This window comes from Sus scrofa, chromosome 15 (genome assembly GCF_054392235.1).
Source record: "Sus scrofa isolate SSC_HxYL_T2T_F1_AM1 chromosome 15, Sscrofa_HxYL_maternal_Yorkshire_Landrace_v2.0, whole genome shotgun sequence".
Classification (NCBI taxonomy): domain Eukaryota; kingdom Metazoa; phylum Chordata; class Mammalia; order Artiodactyla; family Suidae; genus Sus; species Sus scrofa.
In genome coordinates this window covers 152,936,017-152,963,330 of record NC_139397.1, presented here as the reverse complement: position 1 = coordinate 152,963,330, position 27,314 = coordinate 152,936,017, and the positions used below count along the sequence as shown (strand labels likewise).

The 27,314-nt window shown below is 55.6% G+C and overlaps 1 protein-coding gene across 5 annotated transcripts in view; it reads left to right on the top strand.

Moving 5' to 3' along the window:
- The window catches only part of HDAC4 (histone deacetylase 4), a 275,503-nt gene that overhangs the window by 31,623 nt on the left and 216,566 nt on the right, over positions 1 to 27,314 (top strand). For all 5 annotated transcript variants that reach the window (XR_014829177.1, XM_021075899.2, XM_021075896.2 and 2 more), the window contains exon 2: positions 11,215 to 11,402. Coding sequence is in view for 4 of the 5 variants with exons in the window: in XM_021075899.2 (XP_020931558.1) it covers positions 11,381 to 11,402 (22 nt within the window). In the remaining variant the exon portion in view is untranslated. The remainder of the gene's footprint in view (positions 1 to 11,214; positions 11,403 to 27,314) is intronic.

Below are 27,314 nucleotides of genomic sequence, written 5' to 3'. Positions count from 1 at the left end.
GCTCCCCGGCCGGCCTTCCACGCCGAGGCCGTGGTGGGGACGAGTGCGGCCCTTGAGCTCTGGTCCTTCTTTGTTCATATGACGGGAGCAGAGGGTGGTGGGGAGTGAGAAAACACGTCCTCTGCATGGCCACACTGCTTTGTGGTCACTTAATAAGAGTTTTTAAAAGACTGTTCTCTTAGGGATTTGTAGTTTCTAAGACTCTTACTCTTTGGAAGGTTTGTGGCTTATTCTGCAAAACTAGGTCGCCTGAAATTTCCAAGGGCAGCTGCAGCGGGAAGAACTGCAGGCGATTCTGGATTTGGAATGTTGGGTGAAGGAAATATGAGCACGCGCTCGGGCGGTAGTGATGCTTTAGTTCCGTTTATTCTGTATGGAGCAGAAATAAGAATAAAAAATTGTCTTTGTGTGAATCTCTGCTTCGTATCAGAGGCTGCTTAATTAGTGGAGTGGCCGTGCCCAGCTTCCCCAAAGTGCTTGTAAGTCAGAATTACGGAGTGCTCGCTGCTGCTCCCCCTCCCAGTGTGGGCTTGTAACTCATGTCATAAATCAGGAAAGAGCGTAATCAGAAAAGCAGTTGTGTTGCCCGTGGTGACACATTGAACATTGTCTAATATTCATCAGAAGAGTTTGTACGTTGTTAGAGATGCGCTGATGACCATTTCAGACGTTCTTCGCAAACTCAAGCGCTTGTAATTTTTGAGATCTTAGTACCATGTGTTGTCTGTGTGTTTTCATAGAAAAGTGATAATCTCCTGGTTATTCAAGTGTCATTAGATGTTTCCGTCGGGATAAAAGGGACTCTTTCACACTTGCATTGCATCACAGGGTTTAATTCCTGGTATTTGTTATATTGTGACTCTTACACGGGGTCGTTTGGAGACGTTCCCCCTAAAGTGACGCCGATGGGAGGGGACAGAGGGAGAAGCAGGTGCGACCGGGGTGGCGGCTTCGCTAGGGCCGGTATCCTCTTAGCCTGAATAGTGAAGATTCTGCGCTCGGTCTGGGGCCGGTGGCTTTGCCTCCTTTGCCAGGAGTGAATTTAGTTTTCAGCTGTAAAGGGTTTGGTCTCAACTCGTCATTTTCTTCTCTGCCCCATCATCACGAAGATCCGCGAAGTCCCCGTTGAACCAGGCTCTGGGCTGGCGGGGCAGCTGCTGATCAGGGAGGAGCCCGGGGCAGGGAGGGGCTGCGCGGAGGGGCGGTCTCCTTAGACCCTCCTCGGGGGCCGGGGGTCGGGGGGGACCATGCCTGGGGTGGCACAGTCACCTTGGCCCGCCCCAGACCCTGTACGGCTCAGAACCCTCCCGGGGGCTTCTGCTTCCCGTGACATCGAGAGCACGACGTGCTGCAGCGCCTGCCGTTTGTCGCAGGACTGGGTCCGGGAAAGACGAGATCAAGGGAGAACTCTCCTGTTGGCACAGGCTTGCCAGGTGCACCCGTTTTCCGAACTGGACCCTTCCCTTTGGGCCTTTCAGGGGGTGTAAGAGGAGGTGAGAATGAAGCCGGAATGGCTGGGTGTTGTGGGCTCACGACTCCATATTCTGCTTACTTCGTAGGGGGTTGAAATTTCCATAATCCCCAAGCTTCTGTTTCAGCGAGAGGAATTGACATTAAAACCCTGCACCCTCTTAAATCTGAGTTGCAGATAGCAGCATGACCATGTGTGTGCGTGTGTGTGTGTGTTTAACGTGAAAAGTGTCTCTCTCTCACTCTTCCCATTTCCAAAACGTAAACAGTTGCAACCACCTCAAGATGCGCGGGAAACCAACAGGAAGTCTAAACACCGACGCGTGAATCGAGGTCTGTCGCCAGCGCCCACCCCACTGCACCCGAGGGCTGCCCGGGTCCCTGCGGCAGGGTGTCGGGAGGCGGGAGGAACTGGGCCTGGATGCCCCAGAATCATCCCGACGTCTTCCGCGTGGGCTGGGGGGTCAGCGATTCGGAGAGGGCTTTACCCGAGGATGGGAAACGAGCCCTGAAACTAACGAGCCGGTTCCAGAGGGGAAGAGCCAGGGTTTTCACTGTGGGAGAAAAGCTGAAAATCGGGACGAGGGGATGGCTAAAATCCCCCCGGGCTGCTGGGCTGGAATCTGAGGTGTCCCTGGACACTCGGGACTTCAAAGAAACAAGCCAGTGAACACCAGTGGTCTGGTGCGTGGGGTAGTACCTAGTATCAGACGTGCCGCCTGCCACGCGGGTCCCACAGCAGGGACCCCACTGCGAGGAGCCCTGTACACCCAGATCGTGTGTCCGTATACGCTTCTCCCCAAAAGGGACCCGGACACCTGTGATGAGCGGTTCATTGCAAGGTTGTGACAGGACAGCTTGTGGAACCAGAAAGTGAGGAAGTGCTGAAAAATGTAAATAAAAAAGGTCTGTCTCAGGAGTTCCCGTTGTGGCGCAGTGTGTTCAGAGCCTGACATAGTCTCTGGGAAGATGTGGGTTCAATCCCCGGCCTCTCTCAGTGGGTTAAGGACCCGGTGTTGCTGCACGAGGCAGCGTAGGTCTCGGCTCAGATCCGGCGTTGCTGGGGCTGTGGTGTAGGCTGGCAGCTGCGGCTCCGATTTGAGCCCTAGCCCGGGGACTTCCACATGCTGCAGGTGCGACCGTAAAAAGAAAAAGAAAAAAAAAGATTTGGGTGGGGGCCTGTGGAAAAAAACATAGGGGCTTCCAGAGCTTGAAGAACAGAATAATGATTGTATTGGAGTGTCACACACAGAATAAAATAAACACCCACGCATTCGTGCTGACGTAAATAAGTGATTAAATAGCAGGCTGGACGAGTGACAGTTCATCCTGGCAGTGGAGGGACGTTAAACTTGACCACTAGGCAAACACCAGGGCCGCGAGAGTTGCAGCTGGGATCCCCGGTGGGACCGGTAGCCACAAAGAAGCCCGGGGCCCTGGCTGGGGGCTCTCCCTTCTTGGCTGAGCTTTGGCAGGTTGGGTCTTGTAAGGCGCTTGTATTTCATCTGACTTGACAGATTTCTTGGCCTAGAGTCGCTCATCAGATTCCCTTCTGCATTTGCCATCTGGGTGGTCTAAGCTAATCCCTCTCGTTCTGGATGTGGTTCGTCCGTGTTGTCTTTCCCTCCTTATTATCCCCGGTCGGTTTAGCTGGAAGTTGATGAGTTTTACTGTCTCAAAGAATCAGCTTTCAGTGTCATGGATTTTTTTTTTTTTCCTTCATGTATTTCTGCTTTCATTAGTGCCTTTTTTTCCTGCTAATTTTGGATCCCATTTATTCTTTTTCTATTTTCTTAGGTGACGCTGAAGGCCATTGACTTTGACCTTCTTGTCCAGTACAGGCATTTGATGCTTTTGATATGTTGTGTCTCACTTTCATTCATTTCAACACACTTTGCAGTGTCCGTTTAATTGCTTTTCTGACCCATGCGCTGTGTTGTTTCTTTTCCAAATATTGGACTTTCCAGATATCTTTCTGTTACCTGCTTTCTCATTTCAGTTTAGTCGGAACAGACTCTGTCTATCTTGTCTTGAGTCCTTTTACACCACTGAGACTTGTCGGTTGGCCCAAAGGATGGTCTTTCTTGGTAAATGCTCGGTGTGCATTTAAAAAGGATGTGGGAAGAGTAGGTGTTCTGCTCTTTGCAGAGTATTCGTTTTGGTCAGGTTGGGTGAGAGTGTCACAGCTTCTCTGCTCTTACTGATTTTCTGCCTTGGTCTCTATCTCTTCCTAAGAGCAGGGTGTTGAAATTTCCAACTGTACATTTGTCCATTTCTCCTTAAACTGTTATTATTTTTTGCTGTATGTATGAAGCTCTGCTCTCAGGTGCCTGCATGTTTAGGCATGTTAAGTCCTTTTGATGGGTTGATCCCTGGACCGCCAGGAAATGGCCTCTTTCTCCCTGGTGATGTTCTTTCTTTAATGTTCACTCTGTCGGATGGTAGCGTGATGAGTATTTGCATGATGTATCTTCCCCCGTATTTTACTTTCAACCTGCTTGGGTCTCTATGATGAAAACACATCCCTTGTAGGCAGCATGGGGTTGGGTCCATGATGCTCGGGGGAGATGGGTTTTACAAAGAGTGACGTCCTTTTTGCTGTAAATCATTTCAGTCCTACCGCACACAAGGGCTCTTTTTACTCTGGAGGCAGGGACCTGCGTTTTTGTCCATTCCGACAACCTAGGCCCTTGAACCGGGGTGTTCAGACCATTCGTTGTGGTCCTTGATGTGATTCCATTTGAAGCTGCCACCTTGCTTTTTGTTTTCCATTCGTCACTTTTTTTGTTCTTTTTTTCCTTTTTGTGCCTTCTTTTGGATTGCGCATTTTTATGATTGGAATCTGTTTTCCTTATAAAGTGTTAATTATAATTGTTCCTGTTTTTTTTGGGGGGGGGGCTTTGGGATTTATCATCTGCATCTTCAGCTTATCACCCTCCGTTGTCAAAGTTATGCCACTTCATGTCCAATAGAAGAACATGGACCTTTTACTTCGCCTCCTCCCTCCCAGTCTCTGCTATTTTTGACATGTTTTCCTAGTGCATGTGATATCAACGTCTCAATACATTATTAGTTTTATTTAAACAGTTCTCTTTAAAAGCGATTCAGCGAAGAATCTCTTATGTTTGCCTGTGTGGGTCCATCTCTAAAGCTCTTCACTCCTCTGTGCAGACCTGTGTTTCCATCTTGTATGATTTTCCTCCTGCCTGGAAGACGCCTTTGATATTTCCTTTAGTGCAGATCTGCTGGTTGGTGCGTATTTGCAGCTTTTTAATATATGAAGACATCTCTCTTTCACCTTTGTTTGAAGACACTTTCACGGGGTGCAGCGTTCGAGGCTGGCAGTGTGTGTGTCCCTGTGCTTCCCTTTGAAAAGCACTGCTCCATTGTCTTCTGGCTCTCATCCTTTCCACCCAGAAATCTGCTGTCATTCCTATTTGTGTTTTTCTGCCTGTGCCGTGCCTTCCTCTTCCCAGTTGCTTTTAAGACTTTCCTTGAGACTGATTTTAAGCAGTTTGATTACGTTGTTCCCTGGCGTAATCATCACATGTCTGTGTTGGAGTTTGTTGAACTTCTTGGATCTGAGGGTTTATACTTTCCATCAAATTTGGGAAATTTTAAGCCATTATTTCGTCAGATATTTTCTGTGCCCTCCCTGCACTGCCACCTGGAAACTCCGAAGTGTCAGCTGGGATGACTGGGCAGTTGATCATGTGCCTTCCTCCTCCAGGGTCACTGCATGGTGTCCGGTGTCTCTAAGCCATAGTCACACGTATTTTGTCTGTCTGAGCTGTTTCACGTGCAAGCGTAAATCTGGTCTGTGTTACTCTGTTTTGACTAGAGGTAGAATTCTCATTGTCCCCAGGGAAATTGTCAAAACTTTGTTAGAAGCTTTTGGCTTAAAATGAATGAGGATAGTATCAATAGCTAGTACTTGTGTGTTTACCATGTACCAGCCCTGAGGGGGGCTCCTCCTGGGTTAACCTGTTCAGTCCTTATCACCCCCTGTGATCCTGGGTTAACCGTTAAGTCCTTATCACCCCCTGTGATGTTCAAATGCTGTTTCTCCATCGTCATCCCATCCCCATGGGTGAGGAAATGGGGCAGGGAGAGGTCAGTAGCTCACTCAAGATCACGTTCCTTTTAAAATATGGCCTGAGATTCGTATCTGGAGCCCAGGACGCAGGTGGCCTTGGCTCTTGTGGCTTTGCTCTCGGCTGTTAGCTGGAAGGCCAGTAAGCAGCTAACCAGAAATTTCTGGTTAGGGCTCTGGTTCCTCTCAGAGGCCCAGGGTGCAGGGTCTGTCGACAGACTCGGCATGGCTGAAGTCGGAGGAACTGGGCTACATGAGTCAGCTGGGGGTTCAGCTGAGAACAGGGAGGGGGCCCCCTTCCCTCTGTAGTCACCCTCCGGACCGGCCAGAACTCAGGACAGCCGTGCCTGTGCTGCATGGACCTGCTTCCCAGACTCCAGGCCTCTCTGCCTGGTTGGCCTGGAGAGCTGCCGGGTTGGGGGGCGGGGTGGGGCTGTGTGGAATGCGGTCGGGTACGATGGAGAGGATTGTGAAATGATGAGGGCACGTTTCCCCTTGGCACCGTCCGGGCTCTCCCAGGGCTGGCGAGGCTGCTGGGGGAGCATCAGGAAGAGGCCTGGGTGTTGGGGTGGGTCGTGTTCCCCAGGAGGGCTGCCCTGACGTCCTCACCCCTGTGCTGCGGGCCGTGACCTGCTTTGGAGACAGGGTTGTCGCAGACGTGTTGGTTCAGATGAAGTCATCCGGAGGCCGGTTGAGCCCCTGGGGCAGTGTGAGCATCCTTCTGAGGAGGCGGCCCGTGAGGCAGAGGCGAGTGGTGACCAAGTCAGGGTTTGGTCCTGCAGCTGCAGCTGAGGAGGGTCCCGGACGCCAGGGCCCCCTGACCTGCCCCCCCCCCCCCCCCCGCAAGGCTGGAGAGGCCAGGCAGGGAGGACGGCCTCATGACCCCCGTATCTCAGATGTCTGAGACGGCCCAGCCTCCAGATCCGTGAACACACCTTGCTGCTCTTTTAAGCCGCCTGGTCTGTGGTCCTTCTTCGGGCCGCAGTAGGCAGCGCACCTGCGCTTTCATATCCCTTCGCCCTGGAAGGACACACGTTTCCATGCCCCGCGGCCCGTGCCCTGTGCGGGAGAGACATCAGTGAGCCCAGCAGCTGGGCTGGTTGGACGCGACGGTCCCTGGTTCACTGATGCTTTCTGCCGTCAAGGAACGGGTCTTGAAGGCTACAGACACTCCCAGACTGGGCGTGGTGACCCGTGGTCACCCCCCACCTTGGCTCGGCTTCGTGCTCCTTTTGGCCACGTACTCTTCTCGAAAGTGTTCATTGCATGTTTTTCTCCATCTTTGTATATTTTGTTCTTGATTCTCTAGCTCCAAAGCTTTCCACTCCTTCTTTGAACCTTTCTCATCAAAGGGTTGCCACCTTGTGTAAAGTTAAAGTTCTACGTTTGCTGGACTTTTTATTTATTAGGAATTTTACTTTTTTCTTTTCTTTTTTTTGGCTGCAACCATGGCCAAAAGTTCCTGGGCCAAGGATCAAACCCGTACCAAGGTTGCAGCCTGCGCCACAGCTGCAGCAACGCCAGATCCTTAACCTGCTAAGTCACATGGGAACTTCTACTTGGTCTCCTTTTTTTTTTTTTTTTTTTTTACAACTATGGTAATTTTTAATTTAGAGTGACTATTGATTTTTATGGTACCCGGGTTATTAAATTGCAGTTTTGAACAGTCTGCTCCAGCCTTTTTTATTCATGGGCCCAGGCGGTTTTAGGATGCACGTTTCAGAGTGTGAGATTCTTCCAGAGCATGTATATTGTATGAGAGCAGCCACTTTTGTGTTCTGTTTGCTGTGCAGTTGGGAAGCGAGTCTGCCTCCGTCTGGCAGCCCTGTGCCAGGTGCGAGCCTGCTGGATGTGGGGCGTTTGGCTCGGGGCTGGCATGTCAGCTGCCAGAGCGCTGGCTCCTGCAGGGGACGGAAATGGGGGTGGGGGGCAAGGGCACGCAGTCTTTGGGCAACACTCGGGTCTAGACTACAGCTCTTCTGATTTGAGGATAAACCAACAGAAACTGTCCCCACCACAGAGTCTCAAAAAGGTACCTCAGAATGAGGGGCAAAGGGAAATGCCTTGAAATGCAAAAGACAGAAGACCTGTGAAAATGACTTAGGGTTAGAATCAGAAAGAAAGAAATTTGAAGACCTTGTCTAGGAAGACAAACAGGAGCAGAAACTGATGCAGAGGGAAGCAGCCTGGAGGAAGAGATGATGGAGTGAGTCGTAAAGGGAAGTGGTTGAACACAGAGAGTTTAAGGATTAGGTAAAATCTGTGTCGAAGCTGCCTCGTGGCCCAACTGGGTTAAGAATCCGGCATTGTCACTGCTGTGGGGCGGGTTCCGGCCCCAGCCTGGGAACTTCCCCATGCCCTGGGCATGGCCGAAACAGTGCAGACGAACAGCCATGAAGAGCAGAGCGGTTATCGTGGCGACGAGGAGCAGTGACGAAGAGCATGTGTTTGCAAAGGTTCTCGGGAGTCCCGGATCCTCTACCACGTGCCTGCTGGTGGGGAGAGAGGCCCCATGCCGTGGAGAGGTTCCAGCCAGACAGCGTGGGAACCTCTGAAGATGCCAAAACACATTTAACAAAAACAATAATTGAAGCGTAATTGAAGAGCATTTTCCTGAGCAGGAAGAAAAGACCCGTGTGTGTTGAAAGGTTCATGTTTGGAACAAAAAAAAAAATTGAAAAGAGATGCTTACCATACACCTCTGACAGTGTTGCTGAATTTCGATGAAAGAAAAGAAAAAAGTCCTAGCAGAGTCCAGACAGAAGAAAGTGACGAGAACAACAGCGGCCGCATCAAAGCTTGGCTCGCGTGGGTTACCCAGATAGGAGCTGCTGGTAGGCTGGCCGGAATTTTCTGCATCTGAAGCTCGGGCAGTGTCTGAGATTTTGCGGGAGCAGTAGCTGTGATCTAAGACTTTTATACCCAGCCCAGCGGTGATTTTTGTGTGAGGACACAGAGCCTTCTGAGATTTGCGAGGGTTGGCAAAAGTACCATCTACACTGCTTTTTTTTTTTAATTTTTAAAAGTTTTATCGTAGTTGCTTTACAAGTCAATTTTGGCTGTACAGCAGTGTGATTCAGTTATGTATTTTGCATGTCCATCCTTTTTCAGACTCTTTTGCCGTACAGATTATCACAGAATATTGAGCAGCGTTCCCTGTGCTCTATAGCAGGTCCCCAGCGGCCGTCCAGCCTGTGTACAGCAGTGTGCCCATGCCAGTCACAAACTCCGAGTTCAGCCCTCCTCCCCATCGTTCCCCCTTGTTATCCATAAGTTAGTTTTCAAAGTCTGTGACTCTTGTTTGTTTTGTAAATAAGTTCATTTGTGTCCTTAAAAAATTCCACATATAAAGCGAGGTCATACTCTATTTGTCTTTCTCTTTCTGACTTCACTTAATATGAGACTCTCTAGTTGACATCATGTTGCTGCACGTGGATTTCTTTCATTCTTTTTACGGCTGCGTAGTATTCCATTGTTTTGATGTATGTACCACATCTTCTGTATCCACCCTAAATATCCTGACTGTCCTTCTGTCTGTGGACACTTAGGTTGCTTCCATATCTTAGGTGTTGTGAATAGTGCTGCAGTGAACATAGAGGTGCGTTTAACTAGCATAGGATCCAACAAGCCCGGTCTTGGGTGTACATATGGACAGAAGATACGGTGCTTTTAAAACGGCAGTGTTTCTTTCTGGTCGAGAGATGAATCGAAATTCTGAACCTGAGATAAATAAATCAATGTGTTCCCGAAGGGAAAAACCAGATCCAGAGCTCTGACCCTAAAGACAGCAAAGACACCGATGACAGAGTCATAGGTGACCAGTAATTGGAAACTGCCTAAATAGGCCACTTCTGGAGATGGCTCCTTTACCTGTGAGCAGGTTAAGGTTCTTTGGTTATTAGCGAGAGGGAAGAAGTCCTTGGGTGGTGGGGCCCCTGTGCTGGGTGGTGGGGGCCCCTGTGCTGGGTGGGTGGGGTCCCTGTGCTAGGTGGTGGGGTCCCTGTGCTGGGTAGGTGGGGTCCCTGTGCTAGGTGGTGGGGTCCCTGTGCTGGGTGGTGGGGGTCCCTGTGCTGGGTGGTGGGGTCCCTGTGCTGGGTGGTGGGGGCCCCTGTGCTGGGTGGTGGGGTCCCTGTGCTGGGTGGTGGGGGGCTCTGTACTGGGTGGTGGGGCCCCTGTGCTGGGTGGTGGGGGCCCCTATACTGGGTGGTGGGGGGCCCTGTGCTGGGTGGTGGGGGGCCCTGTGCTGGGTGGTGGGGTCCCTGTACTGGGTGGTAGAGGGCCCTGTACTGGGTGGTAGGGGCCCTGTGCTGGGTGGTGGGGCCCTGTGCTGGTTTCTTTGGGCTCCACTGTTAGGGGCTGTGATCTGTGGAGTCTGGTCTTTTTTTTTTTTGCTTTCTCTAGGACCGCTCCCGAGGCATATGGAGGTTCCCAGGCTAGGGGTCGAATTGGAGCTGTAGTCACCGGCCTGCGCCAGAGCCACAGCAACATGGGATCCGAGCTGCATCTGCAACCTACACCACAGCTCACGGCAATGCCGGATCCTTAACCCACTGAGCAAGGGCAGGGACCGAACCTGCAACCTCATGGTTCCTAGTCGGATTCGTTAACCACTGCGCCACAACGGGAACTCCTGGAGTCTGGTCTTGGGAAGATGATTCGAGGAGCTCGGCTTAGGTCTGGGGACGGGGCAGGGCTGCTCAGAGCCACCTGGAGTAGGGGAGGGGGGCTCCTCAGAGGGGGTGGCGGCAGCTCCTGTCCCAGCTGGAGTAGGCGGAAGCTTCCAAATACCGTTACAGGAGTTGTTGGTGACAGTGGAAAACTCCTGACTGTCCTGTGTGCGGAGAGCCTAGGGCAGACGCCTGTCCAGCCAGCAGTTTGTGTGGGCAGAGGGCAGAGAGAAGCAACAGCCAGGAAACACATCACAGTGTTACCACCTGCTTGCCTCTGTGTTGGCACCGCGGGGACTCCGGTAACTTACATGACTTTTTTTTCCCCTCTTTTTTGGTCGCCCTGCGGCATGGGGAGCTTCCCGGCCAGTGATCAGGTGTGAATGACAGTTGTGACCCTTGCCACACCTGGGGCAGCGCTGGATCCCTCAACCCCGTCGGCCCCGGGGTCGAACTCGGCATCCCTGCGCTCTGGAGACGCCACCGATCCTGTTGCCCCACAGCGGGAACTCCTAGCTGGTGTTACCTTCGTAGTCAGAAGACGAAAATAAATTGAGGAAATGGTTGTTGTGAAGGCAGAAACATGGGAACTATTTCAGGCATGAGCGACGGAAGTTGAATTTAGACCTAAAGCCTAGGATTGCAGCTCTGCAAAAATAGGAACATTTGCGTCTCTAGCAGAAATGAGAAAAGCGTGCGGTGGGAGTTGGTTTAAAGTGAACTTGCTTTGGAAATGTTTTCTGCCGTCGTGCTGGGGTCAAGAGATGCAGCTATGGCCATGTGTGTGCTCGTGTCCACCAGCACAGGGGTGGGTTGCGGCCGCGGCCAGAGCCCGGCGGGGGCCTGTCCTCGTAGAAAGGCCGCAGGTGACTTGCGGTCCCAGGCCACGCGGTCTGTGGCGGAAGCGGTGAGGCCTGGGCGGGTTCCCTCCGCGCAGCCCGGCCTTCGCATCCTCACTGAAGCATCTCTCCTCTGACCACGCAGGTCGGCTCCCGAGAGCCAGTGGAGACCCCTGCCCTCCTCCGGACAACGCGGCGAGGTCCAGCCCTCGCCGGGCCGTGCGGGTCCCTGCCGGGGGCGCTCTGAGCTCCCGCCTCCGCGGACGCCCTGAGCCTTTCGGAGTCGCCTTGAGGAGGAGACGCAGCTCGTCATGAGCTCCCAGAGCCACCCAGGTAAGCTGGGCCCCGTGCCCCCCATGAAGGCTCCCCGTGACTCCGATGTCACCCTTGTGGGCGCGGTAACGGAGCGCCTGGGCGAGCGGTGGCTTCACGTGCACAGCGGACGTCCCCACCGCAGGGCAGCAACGAAGGCCCCACGGAGACGCGGGCCTGGTCTCCGCCTTGGCTCGCCAGCCGCTGTGTGTGCAGGCCACCTGGGCTCTGGGGGTGCCTTTCCTCTCCAGCCGCTTTGTTTCTGGAGGCCTGGGGTGGGGGCGGCACTGACTCTGGGCCGGGCCTCGGGCCGAGTCTGAAAAGGAACACGATTGGTGCCCATCGGTGGCGGCCACGGGCATCACTCCTGGTGCCCAAGGCCTTTATTCGGTGCTGTGCCAAGCATCTTAACTGCATTGAGTGTTACAGGCCTGCCACCTGGTCGGGAGCAGTGATTCGTCTGAGGTCACAGAGCTAGTAGGTGGCCGATGGGATCAGAACCGTGGTTGTGTGGCTTTTGGCTTCCCAGGTGTGTTGTGGACTTCTCCTGCCCCCTCAAGGTCACAGAGCACCCTCCCATGAAGCGGGGGGCCCCACCTTGTCCCGCCTGCTGGACCGCCTCCTGGCCACTGGCGCTGTGCTGCCCAGGCTGCTGCCACGGCCAGCACAGCGTGGTCTCCGGGGCGCTCCGATGTCAGTCTGTCCTGCGTCCTCCTGCCAGGTGCTGGGCATGCTTGAGGCACCTGCACCCATGTGGCTCGGGCTCCGGCTCAGCGGGGGTCGGGCTTGGCCTGGTCTCTCCCTGGGGATCGGCGTCCACACGTGCAGCCCCTGTCCTTGGGCCCACGGGAGTGGTCTGCCTCGCGAGAGCCGGATTCCGATTCAGTGTAGGTGGGTTGATCGCCGGAGGAGCAGGGCGGGTGGAAGTCCGGGTGGAAGCGTGTAAGGTGTTCCCGGACAGCGCCCAGCCGTCTCCCTCTGGTGCCCCCCACCCCTGGCCTAGACAGCAGCGCCAGTCACGCGCTCTCTGTGGGGTTCTGCGTCTTACCTTCCTTTTCATTTCAGTGCGTTCGGAGCATCTGTTGATGTCGGTTTGTGCATAGAACAAACTTGTTTGGGTAGCTCGCTGTGGTGGCGGCAGTGGACACATCAGCCCACACTGGCCTCGCACAGGCATCATCCGTCTGTTGGGAACGTGCACATCCCTCGGTATCTCCGTGGGTTCACACGCAGCGGAATTCCCAGGTCGGTGGGCAGGTGCGTTTAACGCTTGACGCGCCCTCTCACTTTGCTCCGGCAGCTCTGTCTCGGCGTCTCCGTCCTGGTGTGCGAGCAGCCGTCTGTCCTTCCTTTGCACCAGCACTCGGGGGACTCAGGCTCTTTCCTGCTTGTCAGCGGGCTGGGGAGAGTGATGCTTGGAATTTACGTTACTGGGGGTGCGGGCGGACGTTTCCGTATGAGCAGCTCTAGACACGGTCACCTCTCAAACACGCCACCAGGCGCTCGAGGAAAGAGAATGCCCGTCCCCGCTAGTTTCGTCTTTGGTCTGACGCAGTCCTAGGAGCTCCCATTATGGCTCGGTGGTTACGAACCCAGCTAGTGTCCATGAGGATGCAAGTTCGATCCCTGGCCTCGCTCCATGGGTTACGGGTCGGCGTTGCCGTGAGCTGCGGCATAAGTCACAGACGCGGCTCAGATCCCGTGTTAGTGTGGCTGTTGTGTAGACTGGCGGCTGTAGCTCCAGTGGGACCCTGGCCTGGGAACCTCTATATGTCGCAAGTGCAGCCCTTAAGGAAAGCAATCTACAGCGTACATCAGCGGTTCAGAAATACGCAGTTGACCCAGGAATAGCACGGGGGCCACTTGCACGTCCGTGTGTCGTTTACAGTGGGCCCTCTGCATCTGTGGCTGATTCCGTGATCTCGTGCCCGCGGCGGCCCCCGGCCTCGGGCGGTGGAGCTGCTTTAAGCAAATCCGCCGTGAGTGGGTCCTCGCAGTCCAAGCCCCTGTTCCTCAAGGTCCAGTTGACGTCTGTGTAGGAGAACATGAATTTTTCTGTTGTTCCCAGTTGGTCCTTTTTCTGTCGGTACCAAGTGAATCGCGTTGTTTCAATCGCTGGAGCTTTGCTGTTTCTTGTCTCCTTGTTTTCTAGAGAAGTGTGTGCTTTCTACTCTATTGTTTGTAATATTCTTTTCACAAAAAGACCATTTTATGGGCTGTTTTTTGCTTTCTGTGTTCCAGTGTGTTTTCCGCTGCTTCAAAACTACGGACTGTCAGGAGTTCCTGTTGTGGCTCAGCTGGTTAAGGACCTGGTTTTGTCTCTGTGAGGATGTAGGTTCAATCCCTGGCCTTGCTCTGGGGGTTAAAGACTCGGTGTTGGCGTGGCTTTGGTGAGGGTGGCAGATGTGGCTTGGCTCTGGCGTGGCTGTGGCTGTGGTGTAGACCGGCAGCTGCAGCTCTGATCCAGCCCCTAGCCTGGGAACCTCCATATGCTACAGGTGTGGCCCTAAAAAGAAAAAAAAAAAAATTAAAAATCCCCCAAACTAGTGGCTGGATCTCTCGGAGGCCCTGGTCTCATAAGCGAGTGCGGTGCAGCTGTCTCTGTGCTGTGAGTCTTGTCCCTTGTTTTTCAGTCTCTTTCCCAAGGCTTCCTCCTGGTTTCTTTTGCTGACGGGCTCTCCCGTCCACACTCCTCGCCCCCTGGCAGGTGTGCTCCCCACAGCCTGTCTCTTAGGCGGACGCCTAGCGGGGTTCGCTTTCTCTCCTTCCACGCGGCTCACGTCGGGTTGAAGCTGACTGCGTCATGACCTGTCCCGTGTGTGTGTGTGTGTGTGTGTGTGTGTGTGTGATGCCGGACCCCACTGCCTCGGTCCCCTGGGGGGGGGGCTGATCCTCGTCCAGAGCCTCCTCCCTCCCCTGTGGGGACAGGGCTGCTCGCTAGGGCTGCTTTCCCACTGCCGGGCTCCCATGGAATTGCCTTGTTCTAGAAAAGTCCTCCAAGTTCCTTATCAGCCGATGGTGCTCCTTCCCCGGCCCGGCCTTGCTGCAGACCCGTTCATGGTTTTATGTCTGTGTTGTTGTCGTTTTAGTGGCTTGGCGGGGGCGGGAGGTAATTCATCCCGACGTGACTTGTCCAGCTGCTGCTGTGAACAGGGCGTTGCCAGGTGTTCTCTGTCTTGGGCCGAGCAGCCCAGCCCCGTGTCTGCCTCAGCATCACCGGGACGTCTGGGGCCGCCTCTCCTGGCCGCACCCTCCCTCCGTCCCTCCCTGCGTCCCCCGTCCTTGCTCAGGCCGCCGCCGCTCCTGTGTGGCCCTCGGGCGCCGGGCCCAGGGGGGTCCAGCCGCTGTGGGTTCCTGCGCGCACGCTCGCAGTGCAGGCTGCTTGGCCCTGATGCTCAAAGGCCCTTTTTGTTTGAAGTGTAGCGTTTTCTCTCCCGTGTTCCTTGCACTCGCCCTCCGCTGCTGGGTGGGGCGGCCCGCGATTTTATTGCCGTCCTTCTGAACTTTGCCAGAGCCAGGCCCTGGTGCTCTGACGTAAAACTGGTAACTGTCGGGGCTTTATTGCTCTGAATAACTCTGCCTAATGATGTGAGCGGCCCGAGGAAAGGGCTCGGCTTGGTTTAGTCCAAGGGGACTCTTCTTGGAGGGGGGAAGGACGGAGGGCAGGTCTGAGCGGCGCTGCTTCCCGCCCCCCGGCGCCCAGGCGTCCCCTCTTGGGGCCTGGCTCTCAGGGTGCAGCGCCTTGAGGGCGGAGCCCCGTCCCAGACTCGGGGGAGCCTGGGCAGGACGAGCCCAGGCGCCCCTTCCGCCCCCTCCTTTGGTCTCCTTCGACGGCCCCGCTCGTCTCGTTGCGGTTCAAGCAGGCTGGGACGTCAGGGCCTGCCAGACTCTGTCATTCGGCCCCCGTTTTCCCACCTCCGACCCCCAGGGCAGCACCCCTCCTCGCAGTAACGTTGCTGCCTGGAGGAGACGCTGGACATGTCCCCCAGCCCTGGAGAGGTGCCACAAGGCCCCACCGCACTCTCCGTGGAGACTGGTTGAGCAGGGCTGGAGTCGAATCGTTTACAAGTCCCGCCGCTCCTGGTGTCCTGAAAGAGGCAGGCCTGGTGTTGCCTTAAAAACAGGACAGCCGTTTTGAGGGAGCCTGGTGTGTGCAGCTCGGCTTCAGCCTGGACCACACCGTGATGTCTTAGCTTTCTGTTCAGTCTGAAACGCCCCGTCCACATAAAAGCCGCTGAAACGCCTGTGTCAACAGTAACTTAGGGACAAGTGAGTTTCAACAGTTTGATTTCTTCAGACTCTGCAAAGTCCCGATCCTGTGGGGCCCCCAGGAGAGGTCTCGCGGCCTCGGCTGGACCAGAGCCGGAGCCCCGGGCCGCGTTGTGGAATCTTGAGTCTGTTTATTCCAGCAGGTTTGGCCCCCACGGTATTATGTTTTTCTTTTTGTCTTTTTTTTTTTTTTTTTTTTTTTTGTTGTTGTTGTTGTTGCTATTTCTTGGGCCGCTCCCGCGGCATATGGAGGTTCCCAGGCTAGGGGTTGAATCGGAGCTGTAGTCACCGGCCTGCGCCAGAGCCACAGCAACGCGGGATCCGAGCCACGTCTGCAATCTACACCACAGCTCACGGCAACGCCGGATCGTTAACCCACTGAGCAAGGGCAGGGACCGAACCCGCAACCTCATGGTTCCTAGTCGGATTCGTTAACCACTGCGCCACGACGGGAACTCCGGTATTATGTTTTAATACAGAAATGGTCCAGAAGGAAATGAGTGTAGAGCGTTGAAACCGTGCTTTGCAGGGGTGGAGTGTTTCAGGAGTATCGCAAGGTTTCAGGGGGAGGAAGCGACTGTCGAGGGCCTGCCGTGCACAGCTGCAGATTCTGAGCTGCTGGCGGTGGGTCGTGGACCCTGCGGGAGCCTTGGGCCGCACGAGGCGACTGCAGCGCTGGGGAGCCGAGAGTGGCCTTGAATGAGGCTGGGGAGGCCCAGGCCTGGGCTTCCGGGGGCGTGGGGTTCAGCGGGCGTGTGCGGCTGGCAGAGTCCTGGGGGTGAGGGGAGGGCCCGGGGCTTGAGATCACGCCCGTCAGAAGGTGGGGAGCAGCTCGAGAAGAGCTTCATGGTGAGAGCTCCGTGAGGCACGGAGAGCCCCTGGTGGCTGGTAGGCCTGGGCGTTCTGGCCTGGGGAGAGAAAGGCCTGAGCCCTGGGGACGCAGGGCGAGGGGACCAGTCCCCGAGGCTGTGTCCACTCCAGGTGTTCCTGGGGAAACAGGGGAGCCTCACTGTCCAGACTGACCTCGGGGTGGAGATGCTGGGGGGCCTCACGCCCCGCAGGCAGGGCTCAGAAGCGCCCCGGGCGCCTCCTGCTGCAGCATGTCCCCCAGGCCTCCTGCGGGCACATCGGCGGCTCTGGCATTGTCACTGGCCCGGATTCTCCTCACCGTCATTTTCTGGGATCTTAATCAGTCAAGATTTGTTCTGGAAAATCATGGAGACATAACGACTTCTTTTTCAACCTGCTTCTCTTTTTTGATCCTCAAATTGTGTTTTGTCTTTTAAAAATCACGAATTCTCAGGCGTTATGAAGCGCTCAGAACATTCGCTGTCAATGAAGCATTGATGGTTTGTTTGGCAAATTCTCTGAAAATTCTTGTACAGTGTGTGGAACACTTGCATTTAGGCCTTTTTTTCCAAAGCCCCCATTGTAGAAATGCAAATTTCTGAGTTCTGAGAGGCTGAATGTTGGATGATTAATGACATTGAAATTTAAGAATGAACTCCCGGGATGTATTTGACATAGAAAGCCCCGTAGCAGGATCATTAGAAACCATTGAAGGCGCTCGATGGTGGAACAGAAAGGCCGTGATTGGGGGGCCGGCGGTGGCGGCGCGGGTTCAGCGTGGCCAGGTGCGCGGTGCGGCCACCTCCGACGCCGGGCTGTGAGGGCCCGGGCTGCTCTGTTTAAGAAACCGCAGACGTTTAAAACGTAGAGCAAATCAAGGCCGGTTACGTGCTGCTGCTGCACAAAGCCTGCTGTGGTTTCAGGCCCAGAATGAACAGCCACCGCGTTCTGGCGTCCGCTTTACAGTGACTGCCTTTGTTTTGCACGCCGGCCCCGCGACGCGAGCCAGGGCCCGCGCGTCCTGTTTGACGCGTGAGGAAACCGGCCGACTGCCGTCCAGTGCTTATTAGCCCAAGGTCAGGTATCGCAGGGCCCTCGGGGACCAGGATCTGTCATCTGCCCTCGAGGGACGGGTGCCCCCGGGCCGGGCAGACGCCGGGCGCACTGGGCCGGTTGGGAAGCGCCTGCCCGCTTGGTGGCGGCCCAGGCCAGGCCAGGCGGAGGGAGTACGGTGTGGTCTCTGAGCAGAGAGACGGTTCCCGGAAGGGATGGGTGAGCTGAGCGGGAAGCAGGGTGGGGGCTCGCCTGCCCATGGGGCACAGAGGCCGGGATGCCCAGAGGGCCTTTGAGGCCCGAGCGGCTGGCAAAGGAGGCCGGGGCAGTGGCGAAGGGCTGTGGGCCCCTCGTCCTGGCCCCGCGCTGTGCCCTCTCCTGGGACCCGTGCTCTGTGCCCCCTCCGTTTAAGAGCACGGCTTTGCCTTGCTGAGCTTCTTGGCTCGTGCCGGGTTGGGGACGCGTCCCGAGGGCATTGCTGGACCTGGCCGAGCCGCTCGTTGCCAGCCTTCGGGAGCGCAGCTTCCCTCGGGCCGTTCTGCTCGGAGTGTTTGTTTCACTCGCGCCCGCGAGCCTCCTTCGGGGTCCCCGGTTCCCGGGACCGGGGCGAAGCACGGACCCTGGGAGGAAAACTGTGACGCTGGAGAAAGAATCCTTGAGGCAAGTGGCCTTCGTGTTTTAAGCTGCTTTGTTGTTCCCGCTGAGCCGGGAGACGTTGGGAATGTTGGCCTTTGAGAGGGAGGGTGCGCCGTGTGGGGCCGAAGGAAGTGTTGTCACGTGACGTTCACGTTTGCCCGCCCTTCCCTCTTCCCACAAAACAAACTGATGCGGGGCCGGGGCCGGAGGTGGGGGTAGGGGTGGGGGGACCTTGGGCTCCTCTAGACGCGGGGCTGGCCGTCCCTGCCGCGGCTCCGGGGCTCCGGGCGCGCGCAAAGGGGGTGGGGGGGGGCGCGGCCGCAGCGGGTCCGGGGCTCTGGCCACTTACCCGGGTCATGAGCCGGGACGTCCCCCAGTGGCCTTGTCCTGTTGGGCTTCAGGCTCCGTGTGCGCCCAGCCTGTCCTCTGCCTGGCGCGCCCGCTGCCACTGCTTGAGCGCGATGATCCCGACCCGGGGCCGGAATGTTCCAGGCGGAACTGCACCTTCCGCGCTTTGGGGGTTTTCCCGTGACAAGCCATGTTCCTCGTGACAGCCGTTTTCTAGCTTCTCCCAAGACACAACGCTCTTGAACGTAGTAGGGAGGCTTATTTCAAAGTGATGCAGACGCAGTAACACACACACGCGCGTGTATCACACCTGCTTGTTTCTGTCCCTTGTGCAGTAGGATTTGTGAAGAGCGATGCAGACGGGGACTGAGCCTCCTGATGGCAGGTGTCCCCGGTAACCAAGGGGGACTTTGCTTTCTGCATGGAACTGCGTTCTCCTGGGGTCTCGTGAGCTCTTTGGCACAACACACTTGCTGGATGTTGGCGACCGGTTATTGCTAAGCTGTCTCCTCAGGCCTTTCACTGAAGGAGCCTTTGTGATTGATGGCAATTCGTTTTTTAAAGTTTTAAACTCTTAGGTCTCTCTCTTTTTTTTTTTTTTTTTTAAGAAGATTGCAGTTGTTCAAGGTGCTACAGCCAGGAGAAGACCTCATGTTTTGAAAGCTAAAAATTCTGCCTTTTTTTTTTTTTTTTTTTTTTTGTCTTTTTGATCTTTTAGGGCCACACCTGTGGCATATGGAGGTGCCCAGGCTAGGGGTCGAATCAGAGCTGTAGCCACCGGCCTACACCACAGCCACGGCAATGCGGGATCCGTCTATGACCTACACCGCAGCTCACGGCAGTGCCGGATCCTTAGCCCACTCAGTGAGGCCAGGGATCAAGCCCGAAACCTCGTGGTTCCTCGTCGGATTCGTTTCCGCTGCGCCACGACGGGAGCTCCCAAAAATTCTGTTTTGACTTGTTTGCTTTCATAAGGAAGTTTATTCCTTTTTAAGTGCAGTATGTGCGTTTTCCTGGGACGTTCTCCGTAGACATTGAACTTGGGTCATCACCGTTCTCTTGCTGGCCTCTTGATTCGGCAGGGTCCGGGCCGTGCTCTCGGAGTGAAGGGAACTCCACGGGACGTGCTCCTAGCACAGCATCCCAGATGCTGTACGAAGAGCCCTGTCTTCGCCTGTACAGTGGGTGTGTTTCAGGGTAGCTGCTCCAGGGTCAAACGGTGTGACTCAGAACTCTTAATCCTGCTCATTTTCACCTTCATGTTGATTTAATCCAAGTCGGGGGCTGACGGACTGCTTCTTACAGCCCCCGCCCGCCGTGGTCTGATCCAGAATGCAGACCTGCCGGCTGTTCTTCTGTGCCCCCAGCGCCGCCCGGCCCAGCACCGGTTTTGCCCCAATGCCTGCAGTCTCCACGTGGCTTTGTGTCCGGACCACTCACGCCTGGTCCCGGGGAGCTGACCGCGTACTTCCGCCGTCTCACTGGAAGGATCGGGAAAGGAGAGGCAGGTTAACTGGTCCCCTCTAGGAGCCTGTCCATAGAAGGGTTTTTTGAGAATTTGAGAAGGTTCTGGGAAGGTTCCGGGGACGTGGGGAGTGGAGATTTTTGTTGGGGAGTTTCCGCAGAAGCCGGAGGTGAGGACCTGGGTATTTTGTGGGGCTGGCCAGCTTGCGTGCGCTGCAGTCGAGTCACTGATGGTGACGGTGGTGAAGGCAGTGGCCAAGGGAGGTCAGGACTGCGCTGATGGGCGTCTGAGTCGCCCCTTAGCTGTCCACGAGCCCAGGGCTCTGAGTGACCGGGACAGAGGTGTGGCTGCTGCTGAGGAACCGGGTCCGCAGTGGCCAGCGTCTCCCACGGTTGCCGCGGAGCCAGGCGGCCCGGCGGTTTCACACGAGGATGCCCCGTCCGTGGGCCTTTGCGGGGGCATCTTGCCTCTTTGCAGATGATGCTTTGACCTAGGAGGTTCTTTTCTAAATGCGGATTTGGACCTCAGTGTCCTCGAAGGCTCGGGGGAGGAGATGCTTGTCTCTAGGCCCTCAGCGCCCGTGGAGGGAAAGACACAGCGGCACGTCTGTGCCCTGGGCATGTTGGGGGCTTGGCCTGAAGTGCTGACGCCTCTGTGGTTTTTCTGTCCCAAGGAGACCTGCTTTTAGGAAATGCACAGCTGGCCTCTGAGGGGGCGGGCCAGGAGTTTGGTTAGACGTCCCCACGGGGGCCTCTTGGCCTCTGAGAAAGCCCGGCTGTCTGTCTGCTCATCCCTCTTTCTGCGATTTGGTACCCCCCCCCCCCCCATCATCCCTCGGTTGTTTCATGGTCATTTCTCCTGGTGCCGTGAAAAAGCAGGGGTGGGGCTGGGCCAGCAGGTCAGTGACACAGGTCGGCCTCCTGGTGACCAGCGTGGCACAGTCGCATTTCACGGAAGGGCTGGGGGGCGGTCCTGGTTGGGGGTGGTGGCGGTGGTGGCACCTGGCAGGTGAGGAGCTGAGAGACCCTTGGGCTGGAGTCCACCTGCACGTGCTGCACGGGAGACCCCCTGCCCCGGGGTGGGGGTGGTTGGTTGCTCCTCCTGCTTGGTCTGTGCTTAGATTTCCTGCCCCTTCCTGTCCCCTCTCAATACCTCTGTCCAGGGTAAAACTCCCACGGCTGGTGGCCCTGGCCTGGACAGAGGCATGACTTTCTTGGCGCCCAGTGGGCTTCCCCCGAGCTGTCCTGTCTGTGAGGCCCGAGGACTTGGTGCACAGAACCACGGGCCAGGGTGTTTCTTTGGGTTCGCAGGTGCTCGGATTTCTTTTGCTGTTCCGTGGCTCCTGTTGCGCGTGGGCTTGGGGACTGGTGGGCGTGGACGTGGCCTCCACAAGTGTAGTTCAAAGGAGAGGGCGCGTGAAATGCCTTTCCCAGGAGATGCGGGGCTGGGGCTGGGCTCTGGCTGAGGGAGGTGCTTTCAGGCGTCAGTGTTGTTTATGAGAAGAAAAGAGCAACGTGGGTCTTTCTTGAGTGGCTTAAGTTGCCCTCTGAGAGAGCATTATATTAGCGTTTCTCAACAATTTCCACGGCTGAAGTCTCTGGGCTGCGCCAGGGGCATGGGTGGGGGAAGGCTGGCTTGGCCACGGGGCAGAGGCTGCTGTGTGTCCACCGGCTCCTGTGTGCCCACCGCACCCCTCTGCTGAAGGAAGGTCGGTGGGGCTTGTTGGCCTGGCCTGGGTGCCTCCCAGGGGCGGGCTGCTTCGCCTTGTACCAGGCCTCCCCCTGCAGAAGGACCCTGGCCTTGAATTCTGCCTTCGGGCAGTGCCTGCACGTGTGGTTGGATAGGAAGGTGGTGGAATGGCCAACAGCCGATCCTGTGTCTTCTCCCTGGAGAGGCAGGGGTAGGGTTCCAGGTAGTACGGCCCTAAACTTACAGACCTTCTGCACTGGAAAGGGGGTGGACCTTCGTGTAACGGGGCCTGGCCTGCCGCACCTGGTCACACGCTGGAGGCACCAGGGTCCCAGGGGCCAGCCAGTGTCCCCCCCACCCCCCCGGACAGGAGCAGACAGGCAGCTCGCATTGTTTTACATTTGTCTCGAGTCACTGATCAAAATGGCTTGTTAGGATAACATCTTTACCATTGTTTTACTACGAAGCCAGGTTCTGTATTTTCTGGTTTTATGTCAATTAACACATAGTTTTCACGAGTTTTTGTTCAAGACAGGTTTCCACGTATAATACTTTGGGGGGTATCTTTCGAGTTAATTCTACACATACGTTCTTGATGGAAACAAAACTCTGGCCCCAGAAAGTTGAAGCTGAGCTGCCACAGACCCTCCGCCTGGGGCGGGAGCTGCTCGGCCTGCCCACGTGACTCGAGGACCCCGCTCCAGAACCTTCCATGAGAGGCTTCCACGTGCCGCCTGCGCGGAGCCTCTCATTTGCTTGGGTCGCGCGTGGAGTCTTCCACCCCGGCTGAGTGCAGAGGCCCGTCGAATGCAGTTTCCACGTCCCTTCTAGATCAGATTCATCAACGTCCATGGAAGCCCCACGACAGCTGCAGCGGACTTGGGAAAACTGCCTGGAAAATAAACACGAGTTTTTCTCCTGTTTGATAGAGTGATGTCTCAGTTTTGAACATTAGAGTCCAGTTTTGGATTTAAAAAGCCGACCCGAGGGGACGTTGACCTTGGCCTGTGCCCTTGCTGTGTAGCAGCCCGTGAGTGAGGTGTTTCATGCTGTTTGATGCTTATGCCAGTCCTGGGGGCCCTGGAGGGCCCGCCCCCAGAATCGAAGACCTCTGTGAGCTCTGCGGGGCCAGGAGAAGGAGTTCCACGGACCCCTTGAGTGACGGGAGGGGAGCTGCAGCTTGCTCCGGTGAGAAGAGGGGTGATGGGCCGAGCAGAGGAGGTGGGGGGTGGGGGGTGGCTGAAGCCCTGGGGCTCCCCGTGCACCAGCTTTGGGCTACAAGGAGGCGCCCTGAGAGGTCACAGGGCATTTGCTCGGGGACCCGGGTAAGACGTGTGCTGGGGGCAAGGACCGGTCCCCTGACTTCGGAGGTCTCCCTCGGCTCCTCCTTGGCCCCGTCTCTTCTGTGAGCAGCCTGGGCATCGGGTCGAGGGATGGAGACGCAGCCTCTCCAAGGCCACTGGGTCCCGGGGACACCCTTCCGCAGCCCTGCTTAGATCTCGGGCCAGAGGCGCTCAGACCCACGTCTGGTCCTGTCTCTCCAAGTCCGGCGCCCGGGGTTCCCCACGGGCGTTTCCCCCGCTTTGTCCTTTTCCTTCCCCCGCAGAGATAGTGGACGCATCCGGCCGGCAGGAATCGTCCTTCCTGTGTTGGTCACTTGTCCCGAGCCTGGGCTGGGTCCAAGCTGCCGGGTCGGATCTGTGGGGCACCCGTCCTGTGGGGCAGCGCTGTTCCTGGAAAGCTGGGTCCCGCCCGGCCAGGGCCGCCGGCTGCATCCTCGCTCCTTGTCACCGCGCACGTGGGGGCAGAAGTTGCCTGTGGGCGGACAGGCGGATGTGCTGCTAATTCGTCCTTGTTCCTGGAAGCGCAGTGGGAGCTCCCAGCAAAGGGCGAGCCAGGCCGTGTCCGACCCAGGCGTGGCCGTCTGACTTGGTTGCTAATCACCACGTTTTAATTAAGGCGGAAGCGTTTGCCTTTTTCCTCGCCTGCTGAACTTAGGTCTCGTGTTGTTTACTGTAATGAGCCGTGATTTCTTCCTGTCAGAGAGAGGTGACCAGCTTCTGGTGGGGTTTCCACGGATGAGACGGGCAGGGCCTGAGCAGTCCCGGTGTTGGTCTGGGCACGGGGACACCGCCAGCCTTCCTGGTGGTGTATTGTGCCGGTGAGGCCAGACGAGGCCCCAGGTGCACCTGCCGCAGCGTCTGGGGAGAGTTGCTGTTTGTCCCCCGCCCTCGGGCCTGTTTGTGTGACAGCTCGCTGTTCAGTGGGAGTGGGTGTTGATTCTAGGCTGTGAGCTGCAAATTCATTTGTATAATCTTTACCCGTGTCATCCCCCAGACCCCCGCACAACCTAGAACCCCGTCTGACCATGAGCAAGACGTGGGTCTCCAGTGGGGGTGTGTCCTGTAATGCCTTGCCCAGTGTCCCCAGGACCGTCTGAGGCTGTTGCAGCCGAGCATCCCATGTAGGACGGGATCCTGGGATGGAAAAGACTCCAGGAACCCAGGGGACCCGAGGGAAGCGTTGACTTTGGTTAGTAATACATCAGTGTGAAGAGTGAGATGCTGCCGTTTGCAGCAACCCGGGTGGACCTAGAGCTGACCGTGCGGTAAGTCGGACACGGAAGCTCCGCATCGTACGTTGTCGCCTGTACACGGCACCTGCAGGAGAGAAACAGACCCACAGACCTAGAAACCAGACTCAGGGGTACCGAGGGGAAAAGGGAGAGGGATGAGCCAGGGTTTGGGGACTGAGGCGTTTACACCTCTCTGTGTAAAACAGATGAGCAGGGACCTGCTGCACAGCACAGGGAACCATATTCGATGTCTTATGATAACCTATAATGGAAAATGATCTGTAAAAGAATAGATGTGGAAAGAATACGTGCATAAAAGGAATATACGTATATGTAAAACTGAGTCACGTGACACCCGAAACTAACGCAGCATGGAAAGCCACGGAAAGTCATTGTCAGGCAGCATCGCAAGTCAGCTGGACTCCCGTGGAGCAGTCGGTACACAAGGTCCCGTGGCGGTGGATGTTGCCACTGGGAGGCTGCGTGCGGTGGTTGCTGGTCACTAACAGGCACTCTGCTCGGCTTTTGGTCAAGTCTGTTGAGAAACTTCAAACAAAAAAAATTGTGGCACTTCTCTCTGGCCGATTCTCTGTGAATGAAGGCTGTAGGTTCTGAACTTCTGACTGTCGTCCTTTGGGGATTAGTCTACATCGGTACAAAAACGGTTTCCTGTTTTACTTCGTGGCTGTGCGTGGATGTGACGTCCGTTCAGCGGTCGTCCTTGGCGGCTGCTGACCTGTGCCCATCTTCCCACTGTTGGCTGCCGCCAGCGGCGCTGCCAGAGACGACGTCTTCTTCTTTTCTTTTGGGTCTTTTTAGGGCCGCTCCCGCGGCATATGGAGGGTCCCAGGCTAGGGCTCTAATCGGAGCTGCAGCTGCCGGCCCACACCACAGCCACTGCAACGCAGGATCCAAGCCACATCTGCAACGTATACCACAGCTCAGGGCAACGCTGGATCCTTAACCCCCTGATTGAGGCCAGGGATCGAACCCACAACCTCATGGACCCTAGTCAGCTTTGTTTCTGCTGTGCCAGGACGGGCGCTCCGTGAGTGAACCTCTTGTTGAGTACGCAGGCTTCTCGAAGAGTGCACCTGCCGGCAGTGCTGAGTGTGAGTCCTCGCAGGAGGAGAACAAACAGGGCAGGGAGCGGACACCCCGGTGCCCAGTGGCCTTTGTGTGTCCCTCTCGGTCCCTGCAGCCCCTCCCCTGTCCCCGGTAACCTCCTTTCTAGCTTCTGACACCTGGGATGCGTTCTTCCTGGTCTGGAACTTTCTATCAGTGCAACCACAGAACATTCGCTCTCTCTGTCTGGCTTCTTTCACTCAACGTGTATGTGAGGCTTCCTGACATCGTGACACAGAGTTTCTGTTCAGGTCCTTGACTGGGAAATATTCCGTTGTACGGACAGATGACAGTTTGTTGAGGACAGGGGGGTGGCCTTCCCTGTCCTGCTGCTCTTACCGGCTTGTGGGTGTCTGTTGGGTGGCATTTCCGTTGACAGTGCATGTCTGGGCAGAGCGGTTTCCAGGTTTCCCGTCCCGGTTTATGCTCAGGGCATGTGAGCGGTGCCCTGGCAGCCCCGGCCAGTGCTTGGCCCTCTCCTTCCTTGCGTTTCCAGCCACTGCCACCCGCCTTGCGTTTCCCCAATGACCGAAGCGTCTGTGCATCAAGCAGCTCCATAGCTCTTTCGGGGAAGTGCCGTTTAAATCTTTTGCTCCTTTGAAAAATTGGCTTGTCTTTCTTTTCTCTGCCGATTGGGAGGAGGTGTTTACGCAGACGAGAGACGGGGCCTTTGCGGGTTCTTTGCGTTGCTGTTTCCTCTCGGATGATGCGCTGCCTCTTCTCCTTCTTAAAGATGCTCTTTGATGAACAGGTGTTCTTACTTGTAACAGAGTCCAGAGACTGGTCCTTTTCTTCACGCCTGCTTGAATGCTGTGAAGGTGGTCGGTATTAATTTCTAGGAGCTTCGCTGTTTTACCAGGTGGGTCTGTGGTCTACCTGGAATTGATTAAGAAAACAGGGGATGGAGTCATAACTGAGGGTGACCTTTCCCGTGCAGGTGTTCAGTTGGTCCAAGCGTGTGTGTCAAAAAGCTCCACCCTTTCTCCACTGCTCTTGTCACGAGTCACGTTCCGTCCGTCTGTGTCTGCCCTGGACGTCGTCTGTGCGCCTTGACCAACGGAGCTTCGGAATGAGCCACCGCTCCCACTGATGTCTGTCCTCCAGCTTTGGGAGGGCCGTTTTAAAGGCTGTCTTGGATCTTCTCGGCTCGCTGCCTTTCCGTCCGAATTTTAAAGTCAGCTTTTCCGTTTCAGCAGGACACCTACGGGCATCTCCATTGGGATTGTGTTGATTTGCATGTAAAATCACGTGGTTCGAACCTTCCAGTCCATGAAGATGGTATGCCTACTTATCTGGGCCTGCTTTCATTTTTTCTGTCACATTTTTTGGTGGTGTGCAGTGTAGAGGTCTTTTATTTCTTTGGTTAGATTTATTTTTAGGTATTTTTTCAGGTGTGCTTATTAAGATTTTATTTTTTATTTGTGTGTTTGAAATACAACTCATTTGTAGGGATGCCTGCTATGGATGCATGGGTGAAGAATTTGACAGTTAGTGTCCATAAGGATGCAGGTTCCATCCCTGGCTTAAGTGGGTTAAGGATCTGGTGTTGCTGTGAGCTGTGGTGTAGGTCGCTGCTGCAGCTCCATTTCGAACCCCTAGCCGGGGTACGTCCATATGCCACAAGGCCGCTGTAAAAAGAAAATTAAAAAAAAAAAAAAAGAAATACAGCTCATTTTTGTGTGGCTACTTTGCCTCTAGGCAGCTTAGTATTATACTAGTTTATCTGGAGCATCTTTAGAATTTTTATGTGTACTGTCTGTGTCTGTGGATCTTAGATGTTTTATTTTTTTGTTGCTGGTTTTTGAGCCTTTTGCGTCTTTGCTTTGCTTCGTTGCAGTGTCTCGGGCCTGCATTCAAGTGTTAAACAGAACTGGTAAAACAGTGAACATCTTGCTTTGTTCAAACAGCAAAGGCAGTTTTTCAG